Source organism: Eulemur rufifrons, chromosome 7 (genome assembly GCF_041146395.1).
Source record: "Eulemur rufifrons isolate Redbay chromosome 7, OSU_ERuf_1, whole genome shotgun sequence".
NCBI classification, from domain to species: Eukaryota; Metazoa; Chordata; class Mammalia; order Primates; family Lemuridae; genus Eulemur; species Eulemur rufifrons.
This window is the reverse complement of record NC_090989.1, coordinates 226474705-226490765: the sequence shown is the minus strand read 5'-3', so window position 1 is coordinate 226490765 and position 16061 is coordinate 226474705. Positions and strand designations below refer to the sequence as shown.

Here is a 16061-nt window from a genome sequence, read left to right as displayed (position 1 = left end):
TTTATCCCACTTAATGTTGCTGTTGAAACAGTTTTAATTCCTTGTGCTTATCAGCTTGATTCCCACAACTATTTAACCCACATTCCTAATGACTTTCTTGTACTCAGGGCAACTTTCTCTGAAAGGCCTGATTAGCTGATCTCCTGCTTCTAACTGACAAATGCTCAACAGGTTCTGTGTGTCATTAAACTATGTATGAATAGCTAGTGATAAAATTCTGGAATGCTAATTGCTCTTGCGTTTTTCCCACCCATCCACCACAAAACCTGTTGCAGTATGCATGTTTTTTAAAAATAACTAAGAAAGCTTAGTGTTGCTAAGTATCCTGTTGAGGGCACCCAGACTTCTCAAAATGTCAGGTTGAAATCACAGTCTGGTCAGCTGAGCCCTTCACCTTTCAAAATGGATACAAACTCTCTCACCTACTTTACTTTCCAAAATAAACATCCTTATAAAATCTGATCCGGTTTACCTTAAAGTCATCGGTACGATGCAGCTGGTTTGACAGCAGTGTTCATGGGAAAGGAAATAAGTACACTAGCCAATTGCTGTTTGAGGGTGAATAAATATTGATGCATATTTTTATATGTATTATCTTTAAAATTTATAGAGAAGTATAAATAATAACTGAACACTCAGCCTCCCACCATCTGATAAAAAGGATTAAAACTCGACCAATGCAGTTCGAGTTTAAGCCCTTTGTGTACTCATCCTTGCCCTCTACCTAGTATGATGAATTTACTGTTATTCATATGTATTTCCTTATCCTTTCACTATATGTAGTTGTATATCACTTTATTTTACATTTATAAATTCTACATATGCAGTGTCTTGTGTGTATTCTTTAGCAACTTGCTGTTTTCTTTTGTAATTGAGTCCATGGGGGTCAGCAAGCCTTTTTTGTAAGGGACCAGAAAGTAATTACTCAGCCTTTGAAGGCCATATATGTTCTCTGCCACATATTCTTGTTTGTTTTGTTTTTGTTTTTTAGCAACCCTTTGAGATATAAAAGCCATTCACAGCTTGTAGGATTTACAAAAACAGGCTACAGGCTGGATTTGATGCATGGGCCATAGTTTGCCCACCCTGTCTTCTGAATCATTTATTTTTCAATGCCAGATAGCATTCTACTACATGTGAATACACTGCAATTTATTTTTCCATTTTCCTGGTGGTAGATATTTAGGTTGTTTATAATTTTAAAAACTATTTTTTAATTCTTATTAATTTTTGCTATTTCATATAATTCCATGAACATTCTCATATATGTCTCTTTGGACACACATTAAGTTTCTCTAATATAGCAGAATTTAGTTTCAATTACGTAGTAGAATTGCTGGGTTGTCAAATATGCTGCATATATGTTTATATAGAGTCATGTGACCATATTTCCCACCCAGGCACTACAAAACCTATTGCATTATACAGTGCTTTTAAAAATAGCCAAGAAAGCTTAGTGTTGCTAAGCATTCTGTTCACAGTAACTGGATTTCTTGAAATGTGAAGTTGAAATCATAGCCTGATAATTACTCCTCTTGCTTTAATCATCAGGTAGTGTTCTCTGATCTCCCAGCCAGATCTGGTCTGCCTGTGCTTTCAGCTACTATAGTGTTTGTCTTTCCTTTAGCAGTTAATTATCATCTGCCCCAGGGCTCACAAACTTACAAACCTTCATTGACCAGACAGGTAAATGAGTGACCAGGCCAGGTGAGACCAGGGGGTTCAGTGGGGACTATGGGGCATAGAGAGAGACACATCCTGTCCAGGGTGGTGGCCACCTGTCGGCTCCATCCTATGGCAGTGTGATCTCCAGGGCGGTAGACCTTCCAATTTTTGTCTTTTTAATTGGAGTATAAAATACACATAAAACTTATCATCTTAACCATTTTTACATATATAGTTAAGTAGTATTAAATGTGTTCATTGTTGTACAAATAATCTCCAGGACTTTATTATCTTGCAAATCTGAAACACTATACCCATTAAACTTGACCTTCTCATTTTTTGAGTGCAGCCAAAAGGGTGGACTTTTGGATAAAATCACCCTATTTTCAGAATAGAACTCTGAAGAGGCCACCTGATAATCTAACCTTCCCTCTACACTTCTGTTACTCATTATGATTTTTGTTTTTAACTTTTCATTAACTCTGCTGCCTCTTCCACTAGATTTTGGTTCCTATAGTTAAAGCAGTCTGCATTTCTTTTTTTTCCCCACAACGGACTACCAAAGAGTGTGTTGACCATAGACTCAGTTCTTAGAAACGTGTTGATTTTTGCATTTCTATCCTGCACCAAAAATGCTCTTCCTGTGTGCACCTTTTATTTTGACCTTTACCCTTCCTCTTTGGGTTGGCAAAACGAGAGTGCCAAGGAATCTGGCAAGAGTTCAATATAAGGAGGTCAGAACTAGCCAAACATGTCTTCAGAAGGGAGGTCTTTTGTTCCTATGCTTTCTTCTGTTCACATGCCTACTTTAGAGCTTAAGAAGAAAAAATGACAACAAATGGGCCTTATGATTTTCTCTGAGTTAATTCTTGCAGGGGGTATGCTAAGGCCAAAACCTTTATTGCACCTTCATTGTTGATATTTTTACTCTTTTGAGGATGGAAACTCATGACCCTACCAGCTGTATTTAATCTCCATAGTTAAGGATGCTGTATATCAAGAGGTGTTTTTTTTATATATGAAATAATTACTGTTTAGAGATTTTCAGTTTGACTCTCTGATTTGCTCCTGGTAATAGCCCATGAGTTGGGCTGGCATATTGTTTCCTTTTACAGATAATGCAGAGAAGTTTTTAAAAGATTTTCCCAAAGGTATACATGGTTAAGCTTGTTGACCTTGACAAAAATTCTTCCTACACTGATAAGTTCTGTACATTTTTTCTATGTGTGTTACCTTTTATTACTGAAATTTTAGTTTCCCTGGGTGACTGAGATTATGTATCCATTTTGAGGTGGTTGTATTCTCTGAAAACACGTTTTATGTGGGAATCTTTATACTGTGACTTTAAACTTCTTCAGAAGTAGTTAGGAGAGCACAGTGGGTATTGGAGTCAAGAATCAGGACGTAGAGGTTTGAAGATTATTTAAGATAATAGACGTGCAGCTCTCAGCAGTATCTGATTCCTAGTAAGCACTTACCGAGTATTAGCTACTGTTACTAATTATCAGAAGCACAGTATACTTGTGTGCAGAAGATGAGGGAAGCTTAGAATTTTAAAAAGAGAAGTGTGGTATGTAGAATGTGGAGTTCCTTCATCAACCGTGGGATGATGAATTTCGCTGTATCACAGTCCCATGGTTGATGACTGACTTAATTTTTAGGTTGATTCCTTGCACTAAAATTACTAATCTTTTTATAATAAATAGGCACTTTGAAGAAGAGTAGATCTGAATATATGTCAGTGAGAATTCCTTTCCTTAGGAGGTTGTACGTTTTCTCTGAAAGTCACTGGATTTGGAGTCAGAGGACCAGGACTAGGCCAGCCCTGCCACTGCCACTGCCTCTGCCACTGTCACTGTATGTCCTCTGGCAGATCACTTCTCCCTTGCCTTAAGCCTGGCAAGTTGGACTGAATTCTTTCTGAGGCCCCACCCAGTTCTAAAGAATCTGTACTGCTCAAACATGCATTTGAATATTTATAAAGTTTGTTACAAGAAATAGGAATGTTAGAGGGGGGAAGAAACAAACTGATGATTTTTTCTGTTACATGTACTCCATTAAAAATAAAGGAATTTTTTAAACAGTGACTTTTCTATCTTTGAAAACTTCAGCAAATCTACCCTGGAGCTCAGTTAGGGTGGGGAGGACATTGCTTTTGTCACATAACTAGAAAAGGAGGTTACAGTTCTTGGGCGTGTTGATTGAAATGTCATACAGTGTAATTTGTAACTGCTCAGTGGAGTCTTTCTGAATTTGTTTTTCCTTCCCCCTCTATTTTTGTTTTTCCTTACATAGTTAAAGAGCTTTCATTTGCCATGAATAAGCAACCGAACTTTGAAAGCCTTTATCAACTTGTTCTATTTAACAGAGTTTCTTTATCTCCTTTCACATACATCTCAGCAGGGAAATTCTAATAGGAATGTTCTTCATCCTTGCTGATGCTACAGTTAAGTGCAACTGCAAATTAACTGTGTCTACTCAGTGACCTCAGCAAGCAATGTCCCTTGTAATAGTGGCCTAAGAAATGTTGGTCGTAATGAATAAAGATAACTCTTTTAAATAGTTTTTAAGTCTTTGGGCTTGATTAGTTAATATAAATGGATTGTTCAGTAATGCTAGTCACAGTAGAGAATCGATCCTGTGTTCTAAGTGTAAATCTCTTTGTGCTTTAATGAGACAATTTCAGAACTAGCTCCACATTTGCCATTAAGTCCGCTGGAGAAAATAGTTAAGTGTGTATTCTTCTTTACCACTCAAATCCCAATCATACTTTAAGAATGTAGGTATTGATTCACTGTTTTTGTTTATAATTTTATAGGAAATTATCAGTTCCTTGCCTAACATAGTAAATGATAAATATGGAAAGAAGGTCCTGTTGTATTTACTAAGCCCCAGAGATCCTGCACATACGGTCCGAGAAATCATTGAAGTTCTGCAAAAAGGAGATGGAAATGCACACAGGTAAAAGCAAGTAGAACGGCTTTGCCTCCTTTTATTCCTCTGCTCTGAATGTTCACTACTAGCCAGTAGCACATGTTCCAGAAATCCACTCACACATCCGTGCCAAGTTTTTGAGAGCTAAAACTTCTCAAAAGGCAAATTCTTTTGACAGATTCTTAAAGTTTTTATCTTGAAAAGGAAATATTTAACAAAAAGGTCAGGCCAAAAGAACACCCGAGCATCTGCCGCATAGTAGGCACTTAGGTATGGGGTTTAGTTTTTGTTTGTTTTTAAACCTACTGGTACCATGCATTTGAGTACCCTAGTGAGTAGAGTCCATACAGAAGTATAAATGTGTTGTCTTGTGGGATATTTTTTCGCTTGGTTTTGGATTGATGTGTTTCTTTGTTTTTGTTTTTTGTGTTACATAAGCCAAGCCTCATTTGGTGAGTGCTTGTTCTGCGCCAGGCACTGTTCAGATCCTGGTGATGCAGAGATGAAAAACAGATCAAAGATGCCTTCAAGTCACTCATTGTCTACATGCTCAATAGAAAGAGACAATTATAAGAGAGTGTGACACAGACTGTGATAAGCTCTTAGAGGTTTTTGTGATAATAAGGTCACCAAATTTCCTTTGCTGTGTATCTTACCTTAATACCTCATTCAACATATTCCAACAGTAAGAAAGATACAGAGATCCGCAGACGGGAGCTCTTAGAATCCATTTCTCCAGCTTTGCTGAGCTACCTGCAAGGGCATGCCCAGGAGGTGGTGCTAGATAAGTCTGCGTGTGTGTTGGTTGCTGACATTCTGGGATCTGCAACCGGAGACGTTCAGCCTGCCATGAGTGCCATCGCCAGCTTGGCAGCAGCAGAACTGCATCCTGGTGGCAAGGATGGAGAGGTAATGTGCTGTCATGTGACAGACAGGAAAGCTGTAGACGCAGCAAAAACTCCAGTAACTGTAAAGAGATTTAAATGATGATTTTCTCAACTCACCTCATACCAACAGTAGATTTGGAAATTGTGGATTGACCATGCTATGCCGTTACAACCCTGGTCTGTTTCAGAAACCTGCTCCATAGTACTTCCAGAGTAAAAGCAAAATCCTCTTACTGTGACTCTCTGTTGTCCGTGGTTGGCCCCAGACTGCCTTTTCAGCATATTCTATGCTCATATTTTGATTTCAAACATTCTGTGTGTGCTTCCTCCCCCAGCCTAGCCTGCCGTCCTATTTCTCCATTTCCCTGTGCCTTACTCATCCATGGTCCCCTGAACGCTTCTCCGTGAAGTCTTTCCTATTGCCCCTCATTAGAAAACGCTTGCTCTTTCTGATAGTTCCTGCCTGTGTTATTTGGGCCTCATACTATTCTGCCTTGCATCATCCGTTCCCTGATTCACGCACCTCTGCTAGACAGTGGCCAACACTGCCCTCCCAAAGCTTACCATTCTGGGGAACACAATATTTAAATAAATATTTCACAAGTAATTATTTCAGTATTGAGATTAGAGCTATGAAAGGAAACTACAAGTTTCATGGGAGTGTGGAAGAGCCAACCTCCCCCCAGGAAGGCTTCCCAGTGGCAGTGAAAGCTCAGCTGAGACCTGAAGGATGAGTAGCTCAGTGAAGAATGGTAGAAGATGCTAGGGAGGAACAGGTTGTGCAGCAGCCCTAAGGAAGAAAGAACCCAGGCACGTCTGAGAACAGAAGGCTCGAGGCAGGGATGGGGCAGGGGGTGGAAATCAGTGAGCAAAGGGAAGGGGAACACGACAGGCCAGATTACACAGGGCCTTTGTCCTACACTGGGTTGTAAACTACAAATAGACATTTATGGGGAACTTGCTGTTTTCTGAAGCAGTTGCCTCTGCTTTCACTTAATTCTCACAGCACCCTTTCATTATTGTCCTCAGTATTATAGTTAGAGGATACGTAGTAATTTATTCAAGTTCCATGCCTTTCATTCATTAATCAAAGATGCAATAAATCCATACTGAATGCTTAAGGAGGCATTCAAAGATGAAATGACAGGGTTCCTGCCAAAGAGCTTGAGATCCATTGGAGAGACACATACAAGCAAGGCGTTACAGTACCCAGTAGCTGTAACGGTGAGTTATGTTCAGGATGCAGTGGAAACTGAACGATAACATCTGAATTTAGTCCAAATCTAAGAACTTCTCACTAGTGCCATGAGTAGTTGTTGTGCTGCAAATAATAGAATGCCTCAATCTAGCAGTTAGATGCTTAATTACCATAGTAAGAAAAACAATGGTACACAGCTCCAGGTGTGGTACAGCAACCCAGCCATGTCACCTCCCAGGCTCACTCACTGTCTTTGCAGCTGTTGGTGCCTTGTGGTCACAAGCTGGCTTTCTCAGCCTCAGCCCATGTCCCCCTATCAGGGTCCCAAGCAGGAAGGAAAAAGCAAGAAGGGTTGTCCTCCTGGCACTGGGAAGTAAACCTCCAAACAGGCTTCCCTGGTGTTTTGCTGGGGAGAACTAAGTCGCATCCACTTCTAGATTGGATCACTAGGTCGGGTTAAGACCAGGCAGAATGTGTCCCCTGAGATTGAGAAGGGACTTTTAGAAGGTATGGGGTATCAGCAGGGAAGAAAGGTGGAGAGAGAGATGCCTGTTGAATAAACTACTAAGAGCCTTTTCCACAGCAGCAATTACATTGTATTCATCTTTAATTCTCTAACCGTCTGGGTCAAAGCCTGACACTTGGAAGTGTTTTGTACAGACGTGTATTTGGTCGTGAATGAAATTGATGGTAAGGTGCTTCTGGCGCATGGGATTGGGCCATGTGTCTGACACATTGAGAAGTAGGCCATGGGTGGGTCTTGGAGAGCCCCAGCCCCTGCCCTCATCGAGCAAATCATATTGACAAATGGGAGAAATGAAGGTATCTGTAGTGAAAGTTTTCTGTGTAAGGAGATTGAGCCCTTTGTCTCCCATACTCAGTAAGGAGAGGCCCTTAGGTACCCTGGGAACAATTGGTGTGGCCATTGAAAACGAGTAAGTTTGAGCTGCAGAGATTCTCTCTTGGCCTGCTCATTAGACAGTTCCCCTTAAGTAGTCACCTGTATTTGAACATCATTCAGCATTGGGTTTCAATGTTTCTGCTGTAGCGTTTTGTCCTGTAGATTTATTTGTACCTCAAGACTGCACATTACAGGCCGGGCGCGGTGGCTCACGCCTATAATCCTAGCACTCTGGGAGGCCGAGGTGGGCAGATCGTTTGAGCTCAGGAGTTCGAGACCAGCCTGAGCAAGAGCGAGACCCCATCTCTACTAAAAATAGAAAGAAATTATATGGACAGCTAAAAATATATATAGAAAAAATTAGCCGGACATGGTGGTGCATGCCTGTAGTCCCAGCTACTTGGGAGGCTGAGACAGGAGGATCGCTTGAGCTCAGGAGTTTGAGGTTGCTGTGAGCTAGACTGACGCCACGGCACTCACTCTAGCCTGGGCAACAGAGTGAGACTCTGTCTCAAAAAAAAAAAAAAAAAAAAAGAAGACTGCACATTACAATCTAAAACGCAGTTAACATGATTTTAAGGTGAGCACTGTGGCAGTGCTGTTCAGAGTGGAACTCAGGAAGCTTGGTCTGAGCTGCTTTGCAGTGGCTGTGTGATCTGGCCTTGACCGGCTTCCTTTCAGTCTGGGCATTGGGGTAGACCTCAGTCCCTCCTTGTATGATAGTCAGTCATTCTAAATAAAGACTTTTTAAGCCAGGTGGAACTTTAAACGTGGCTGAATCCTTATGTGTGTGTGGTGGTATACAATGAATTGTTTGTATTCATTCAAATGTATTGTGTTTGCATGGATGAAAACAGCTTTTGCAATGAACGTGTTCTTGACCCTTCATAGCTTCACATTGCAGAACATCCCGCAGGACATCTAGTTCTGAAGTGGTTAATAGAGCAAGATAAAAAGATGAAGGAAAATGGAAGAGAAGGTAGGCTGTGAAACTTGACCTTTTCTTGTATCTTATGTGGAATTCCAGTAATTCTTGGCATCCCTGAACTTTACACTGGCCATTTAAATGCAAATGAAAGTTTGTCAAGTGTTTAGAAATGATGTCTGTGAATAAGAAATGATTTAGTGGTTGCAGATAATGCTTTTTCCCCTAGAAATTTGTGTCCAAGAATCCTTTAATTTTCTTTCTCTTTCCCACCCATCCTTACTTCCTGTCTTCCCTCCTCTGCTACTTCAGACTTCTGCCCGGGCTTGGTCAATGCCCAGAAATGCCATTCTATATCTAGAGGATGGTGAGAGGGAGGGGGCATGAGATCCCAATTGTGAGTATCATTACCCCAATTGAAAGGCATGACATTTATCTCTAGTTTTGAGGAAAGAGTAAGCAGAAGAAAATTATCCTCATAAGAGAATTTTGGATGGGCGCCCATGAATTTGGCATTAAAACACATGTGACCAAAGAGCAAGCCAGTCCTTGGCACTTCTGGTTTTCCATAAGCTTTACAGCTGCTCTGGAGACTCAGCTCTCAAGAGGAGGACAGTATTAAAAGTTAACATGCCATTCCTCTCTTAGTCCTGTCTCTCACTGGACCTTCACTTACAAAATCCAAACTCCATCTGGTATTTAAGCCACTAAAGAGATCCGCCCCCCCCCCCACCGACTCCCGCCCACCCACACTGAGTTGAAACCGTTTGGACTTTCTATTACTGTGTCTGAAAAAAGTGACAGATTATGGATCTATGTCTTGAGGCCACTTGCAGTTCCAGAGGCTGGTGAGACAATCGGTACAGCAGTAGAGCTGTCACTTCTCACTTTATCTTTAAGAATAGGGACTTAGGGCTATTTTTCACTGTAAATTTTTTTGTAAAAGAGCTTGTAATGCATATTAATGAAAAATAACATATTGAATCATCTTTTTCATTATTGAAAAAAGTTGGTGTGTAATTGAGTTAAAGTTTATGCCAGAAAAGTTGTCTGGCTTACTCTTAAAGTCCAAGGAGTTTTCTGGTGATTTCTCTCCCTCTTAATTAAAAGCCACTAGCAGCCCTAAAATATGCCTATTTGGGCCTGGTATGTTTGTCATTTTTATGTAGCACCAAATGAGTGTGTCTCGCTTTGTGTCTGGCTGTTTTGATTATCTGTTGCTGTATAACAAGCCACCTCAAAACTTAGTAGTTTTCAAGACAGTTATTTCATCAGGGTTTGGGGAAGCTTGCCTCTGCTCTACTCAGAGTCAGTACAGGGTTGGAGTGTCCATGTTTACAATAGCTCACTCACATGGCTGGCAGGTTGGTACTAGCTGTTAGTTGGTACATCGGTTTCTCTTCCTAGGCTGCTTGGGCTTCCTCACAAGATGGTGGTTGATTTTTAAGAGTAAGCATCCCAAGAGAACAAAGTAAATGCATGGTACTTTCATGATTTATCCTCAGAATTAATTTAATGTCACTCTCACCATACTTTCTTGGTCAAGTCAATCACAAAGGCTAAACCAGATTCGAAAGGAGAAGACATGGATTCCACCTCTAGATGATGGGATGGCAGTATTCTAGAAGAGCACTACATAGGACAGGAGATGCTGTTGTGGTTATCTTTGGAAAACATAGTTTTTCTCACTAGATGATCTCTGTCCCTCCTTAGCAGGTGCCATGAAAGGATGAATAACCATAGGCCTCTTGGCTTTCAAAGGATCCTTACATTTGGGTATCTTTGAATACACAGCACATGCTACTTGACCAAGATGTTTGCTTTCAAGATAGGCTGTCCTTACCTCCATCTGCACCAAATCCTAGCCATCAGAATTTCTCCTTTGTCCAAGAATTAGTTGCACTTAATTGACACAATGAATAAGATACTACCAAGACCTTGGGAATCAGAAGTATTAGAATAACATAAGATGAATGGTGCTTTTGATGTGTGCATTTGTGGGTATTTAAGCATTGTAGAGAGCAATTGCCAGGTGTAAGCTAGAATAGTTATTCTTCAGCTACTATTAAAGAATGAACATTCTTCAATTACTTTTGAACACATGAACACAGTGTTGTGTTCATGGCACCTTCTGGGTGAGCATTCCTCCATAAGGGAAAACTTTCATTTCAACCAACCACCAGGTGCTACCATCAAACATTTACTTCCTGAATATCTTTCAGGTCAAAGTTAAATCATTAAATATTACAAAGAAATGCAAACATAACCAAGTGAGCATTTTATAAGCATTTATTGTTTTTCTTGAGTAATTACTGCTAAACATAGATTAGGTTTTGGATCAGAGTTAAAAGAAATGACTGTTTAAAAATGCATTGTATAAAGCTGCATGGAATTTTTAGTGTTAAGAGAGATTGGGTGAGAACTCTTTTTTTTTTTTTTTTTTTTATTTCAGTTTATCATCATGGGGGGTACAAAAGTTCAGGCCACATACACTGCCCATGTCCCACCCATCCCCCCGAGTCAGAACTTCAAGCGTGTCCATTCCCCAGATAGTGCGCATTGCACTCATCATGTAGTTATACCCCCATCCCCCCCAGTCAGAACATTGAAACGTGTCCATTCCCCAGACGGTGCACATCGCACTCATCATGTAGTTATACACCCATCCCCTCCCCCCACCCCCTCACCTCACCCCCAATTGGTGTTATTCCCAAATGTACACTTAGGTGATGATCAGGGAAACCAATTTGCTGGTGAGTACATGTGGTGCTTGTTTTTCCATTCTTGGGATACTTCACTTAATAGAATGGGTTCCAACTCTATCCAGGAGAACAAAAGGGACTCCATATCACCGTTATTTCTTGTAGCTGAGTAATACTCCATGGTATACATATACCACAATTTACTAATCCACTCATGAATTGATGTGCATTTGGGTTGTTTCCACATCTTTGCAACTGTGAATTGTGCTGCTATAAACATTTGGGTACAGGTGTCTTTTTTATAGAATGACTTTTGTTCCTCTGGGTGGATGCCCAATAATGGGATTGCTGGATCGAATGGTAGGTCTACTTGAATCTGTTTAAGATATCTCCATAATGCTTTCCATAGGGTTTGCACTAGTTTGCAGTCCCACCAGCAGTGTATGAGTGTTCCTGTCTCTCCGCATCCACACCAACATGTGTTTTTATTAGCTTTTTTATTAAAACATATTTACAGGTTTAAGGGCAGTAGAAAAGGGGATTGGGAGTTTAAATCTTGGTAGATGATGTTCGCAAAGTTTTAGTATATTTATATTACAGGTTGTTTTGCAAAAACACTTGTGGAGCATGTTGGTATGAAGAACCTGAAGTCCTGGGCTAGTGTAAATCGAGGTGCCATTATTCTTTCTAGGTATGTATAATGTGTGTGTTTCTTTTTGCAGGGCATGGTCATGCAAAAGATATTTCCTTCTCATTTATTTCTCGGTCCTAATATTTGTTCCCAATAGTCTGATATTTCTGTCAGTCACTCATGGTCTAGGCACCTATACCAAATATTATTTTAAAGAATAGAAAGCAAATGTAGCTCTTTTGGCCAGTCCTTAGGGTTTTTTATTTTAACTACTGTCTTTTTTATGTCAAGGATTATAAAATTATGACATTGACAAGGTGTCATGATGGCTTCACCACATTTATGGTTTTGACCAAAATGTAATTGTATCTTTTTTAATGAATAAGTTGTGTTCCTGTGAAAACTGTGACGTTTTTTAAGTTGTACCTGACTTTATATGTAATTTTCTTTCATTGTTTTCAAAGATGCTATATTAGAAAAACATTTGCTACGGAAGTCTGTGTGCTAATTGTTTATTTCTAACTTAAAATGAGAGAAAATTGATGATGTATGAAACCATCTTATATAGATTTAGTTATGTTGAGTTTATAATTTACAGGTCATAGAAATTTCCATATATTCTATGCCTAGATGAAACTTTTCTGTTAAGAGCATTCATTTTAAAGAAGATTTATATGTTGCTTTGAAACAATCACTGTTGATTTTTTTCCCTCTGTGTTAGCAAGGTTTGAGAAAACAGATACCAAGCCTAGTTTGAATTTCCTACAATATTTCATTTGCAACATGCTGTGCGATTTAATCTATAGTGTTTGAAAATGTTATGTTAAATGTTTCTTTAGTATATACTTTGATCTAGTACAAATATGCTTACAAACACACACACGCGCGCAAGAGCATGCATTTCTTCAGGTATATCAGTATTTCCAAATACATGGGTGTTACAGATCATTTTGTTCATTTGTCATTAAAATTAGTTAATTTTCCAGTTGATGTTAAACAGTCAGAATCCATTATCTGAAACATGAACTTTTTTGTTATGAATTTCTTTACCAGGCATTTGGAGTATTAAACACTGACACATTCTTTCATTAGACTCAATTAACTAGAAATTTCAGCAATGCCATGAAATTAATTTATAAAGGTTACTCATCAATCAGAGCTCCTGTTGGGTAGATTTCAAACATTAGAAGAATAGTATAGGTATATTATGAATTCTTAGAATTGGAACAGAAACACATGAAATACTTGTGGTTCTAAATGGAAGTTGAACTTTATATACCTTAATAATTAATATAATCATTTTTGTTTGGTTTTCAAATATTGTAATGTGCTTGACTTGTTCAGTAAAATTCTCTTCTTGTTTATATTTTACTTAAAACTTTTGGAGTTTCTCTTTTTTGTTTTTTTATTTTTTGCTATACGTATTAGCACTAAGTGAAAAAGCATTTTGGGTGAAAAGAGAAAGTCAGCCTTGTATATCAGCTGAAGAATAACTCAGGGAAACAGAATTCTCTAGCATTTAAGGACATTGGCTTTAGATAGACTGCCTGGGTACCAGTCCCAGCTTACTTACTGCATAGCCTTGGGAAAACTATTCAGCTTTTCTGAGCCTTAATTTTCTTGGTTGTAAAACAAGATTAATAATAACCCTAAGGTTATTAGGAAAACTAGATTGGACAGTGCACATAAAAGGCCTAGCATTGTATCTAATATTTGGAATATGATCAATAAACATTAACTTGTATTACTATTATGCATAATGTAACTGTATTTAGCCAAGGTGTGTAAAATAAAAGCATCTAGTGAGTCACAGATCCATTAAAAGGATACTTTACTTTTCAACTTTTTAAACTTTGCGGGTGGCAAGCTGTACTTGTTTCTTGTCTCCCACAAGCAGTAGAATGCTGCTCAGTGCTGATAACTTATCCCCCTCTTTGTTGACATGATGGAAGTTCCCAGGGCCAGGCACTTTGGAAAATGCCAAGTAGTTTCTTTCTAGAATGTGTTTCAGAGGTCAGCATTTACACGTGGTCCTGAAACAGTGAGAGGCAAACAGGAAATCCAGGCCTGGTTCTCTGTGGTCAGGCGCCGATCCCCCAGCCCCTGTTTCTAGAGAAATGGACTTACCATTACCTGCCCCCAGGGCTCCCTTCACTCGTGGAGTTAGAGCACTCCGGCAAGGTTTCAGAAAGCAGAGGCCAGGGTTATTTTGTTTACCGACTACCATTTATTGAGTGCTTACTAAGTATCAGGCTCTGGCGAGGTACTTTAGATATAGGATAGTTTAAGCCTCAAAAAACAGCCCTGTGAGCCATAAAATGGATTCTATTTTTAATCTCATCCTATAGATCAGGAAACTGAGTCTTGGAGAATTGAAATAGCCTGGCCTGGGTTGTACAGTTACTGAATGGCAGAGGCAGGTTTCATGCTCAAGAGGTGAAGCTCCACAGGAAAGCTCTTCGCCCCTTCACGAAGTGCTGCAGAGTTCCAGGAGAAGGCCCAGTGACTCTGAGCCCTCGTGCCCCCTCCTTGCCTCTCTGTGCTCCCATTCGCACGTGTTATTTCAGCCACTCAGTGAACATTTCTTGGCCGTCTACTCTATACAAGCAGTGCCATGAGATAAAGAAATAAAACACACACAGTGTCCTCTGAGCTGGTAATCTAGATGGGGAAGGGAAGATAGAATACACGAATAATTTTTTAAGGCAGGATGTAAGTAAGTCCTAAGATCAAATGAGGATAGGACCAACTCTGTATGCAATGTAGTCCTACATGCTTGAGTGACTTCAGTAAGATTTGAAAACATTTTTTTCTGTGGTTTTAGAAGATGGGTTACTGACTCCCATCATCTGGTGAATGAAAAAAAAATGTGTATATAGTTACAAGATCTGTGTCACGGTTAATGAATTCTATTATACTGTTGGTATAGATAGTATTTGCAGATGATCTAGGGGTTTTTATGAAATTTAAGTTTTGTTAATTTTTTTCCTCTCTCTTCAGCCTTCTCCAGAGTTCTGACCAAGAAGTTGCAAACAAAGTCAAAGCTGGACTAAAAAGCCTGATTCCCACATTGGAAAAAAACAAAAACACGAGCAAAGGAATAGAAACTCTGCTTGAAAAGCTGAGCACATAGGTGGCAAGAGTTAAGCACAAGATGGAATACTTTTTCCCGTTCTCTGTTCTGTTTTCCCAGTGCAGAAGAGAAGGGCTGGGGTTCACCTGACTAGTAATTTGGGTGCTCTGTACATGTGTTTCTCCTTTTATAAGTATCTATTTATAAAATTGTTTCTAAAAATGGTCTTTTTTTTTTTTTAAATCCAAGCTATCTCCTTTGTCATATTAAGTAGTAAGTAATTCAGAGCATGAAGCAGTAATGTGGAAGGTTTAGCAATAATATATGGTGGGACCAATATATGTAAAGTGTAGTTGAATGAGTTGATTCAAGGAGAAGACAGCTTCAGTGAGCAGCAGTCTGAGAAGGCTTCCTGGAGGAGGTAGGACTTGAGAGGACTATCCTGCCAAAGGAAGGTAGGATGTGGAAAAGAAGAGCCAACAGGAGTCTTTGGTGGGAGCAGTGAGGTGAAAATCAATGGTTTTGAACTGAACTTCAGGAAGCCTTAAGGCTTTGATGGGTACAGGGAGGGGGATACCCTGCAACCAGAGCAGCTGCATTCCTGGCTGTCTTATGGATTAGCTTCCATGTTAGACTTTGTTTGAAAGCCACTCGGGTAAGTTAAGCTCTGAGGGAAATGTGCTAAATGAATTAGGGATCACAGTGGATTGCAGTGTTAAGGTCAAGATCTGTCTCTGTTTTTGGACCTTCCAAGTAAATAGCTCCTTATGATGAGACTTTTCTTCCCGGGACTGTCCCTAAAATAGTCAAAGCCTACAGGGTTTGCGTAAGATGGAAGAAGATACAAATTTGTTATAGTGCAGAAGTTTGAATTTTAGTGCAGGTAGGATGTTTGAATTTTAAATATGTGGTTGGCTTTTAGCAACAAAGCTTAGGAGGATTGGTAGCTCAGTCAGGCTCATGTAGCCATGCTTATGAGTATCTGGCAGCTTTCAGTATAGAGCCTTGGTCCTTTCTCTAAATAGTCTGATGTAACAGGACACCCACTTAGATCTGTCACTGCAGTTACACCCGCTGGAGAATTGGCTGTGCCTTTCCTGTCCATACTGTGGAGTCCCAGGACTACTCCCAACCTGCCAGCTACC

The 16061-nt window shown here is 39.7% G+C and overlaps 1 protein-coding gene across 1 annotated transcript in view; it reads left to right on the top strand.

Moving 5' to 3' along the window:
- Nucleotides 1–15054, top strand: part of PUM3 (pumilio RNA binding family member 3) — a 40070-nt gene extending 25016 nt beyond the window's left edge. Inside the window, exons 14-18 of the mRNA XM_069474174.1 lie at nt 4484–4626; nt 5286–5508; nt 8477–8564; nt 11813–11903; nt 14844–15054. Coding sequence (XP_069330275.1) covers nt 4484–4626; nt 5286–5508; nt 8477–8564; nt 11813–11903; nt 14844–14976 — 678 coding nt within the window. The 3' untranslated portion in view covers nt 14977–15054. The remainder of the gene's footprint in view (nt 1–4483; nt 4627–5285; nt 5509–8476; nt 8565–11812; nt 11904–14843) is intronic.
- The last annotated feature ends 1007 nt before the right edge of the window (nt 15055–16061 follow it).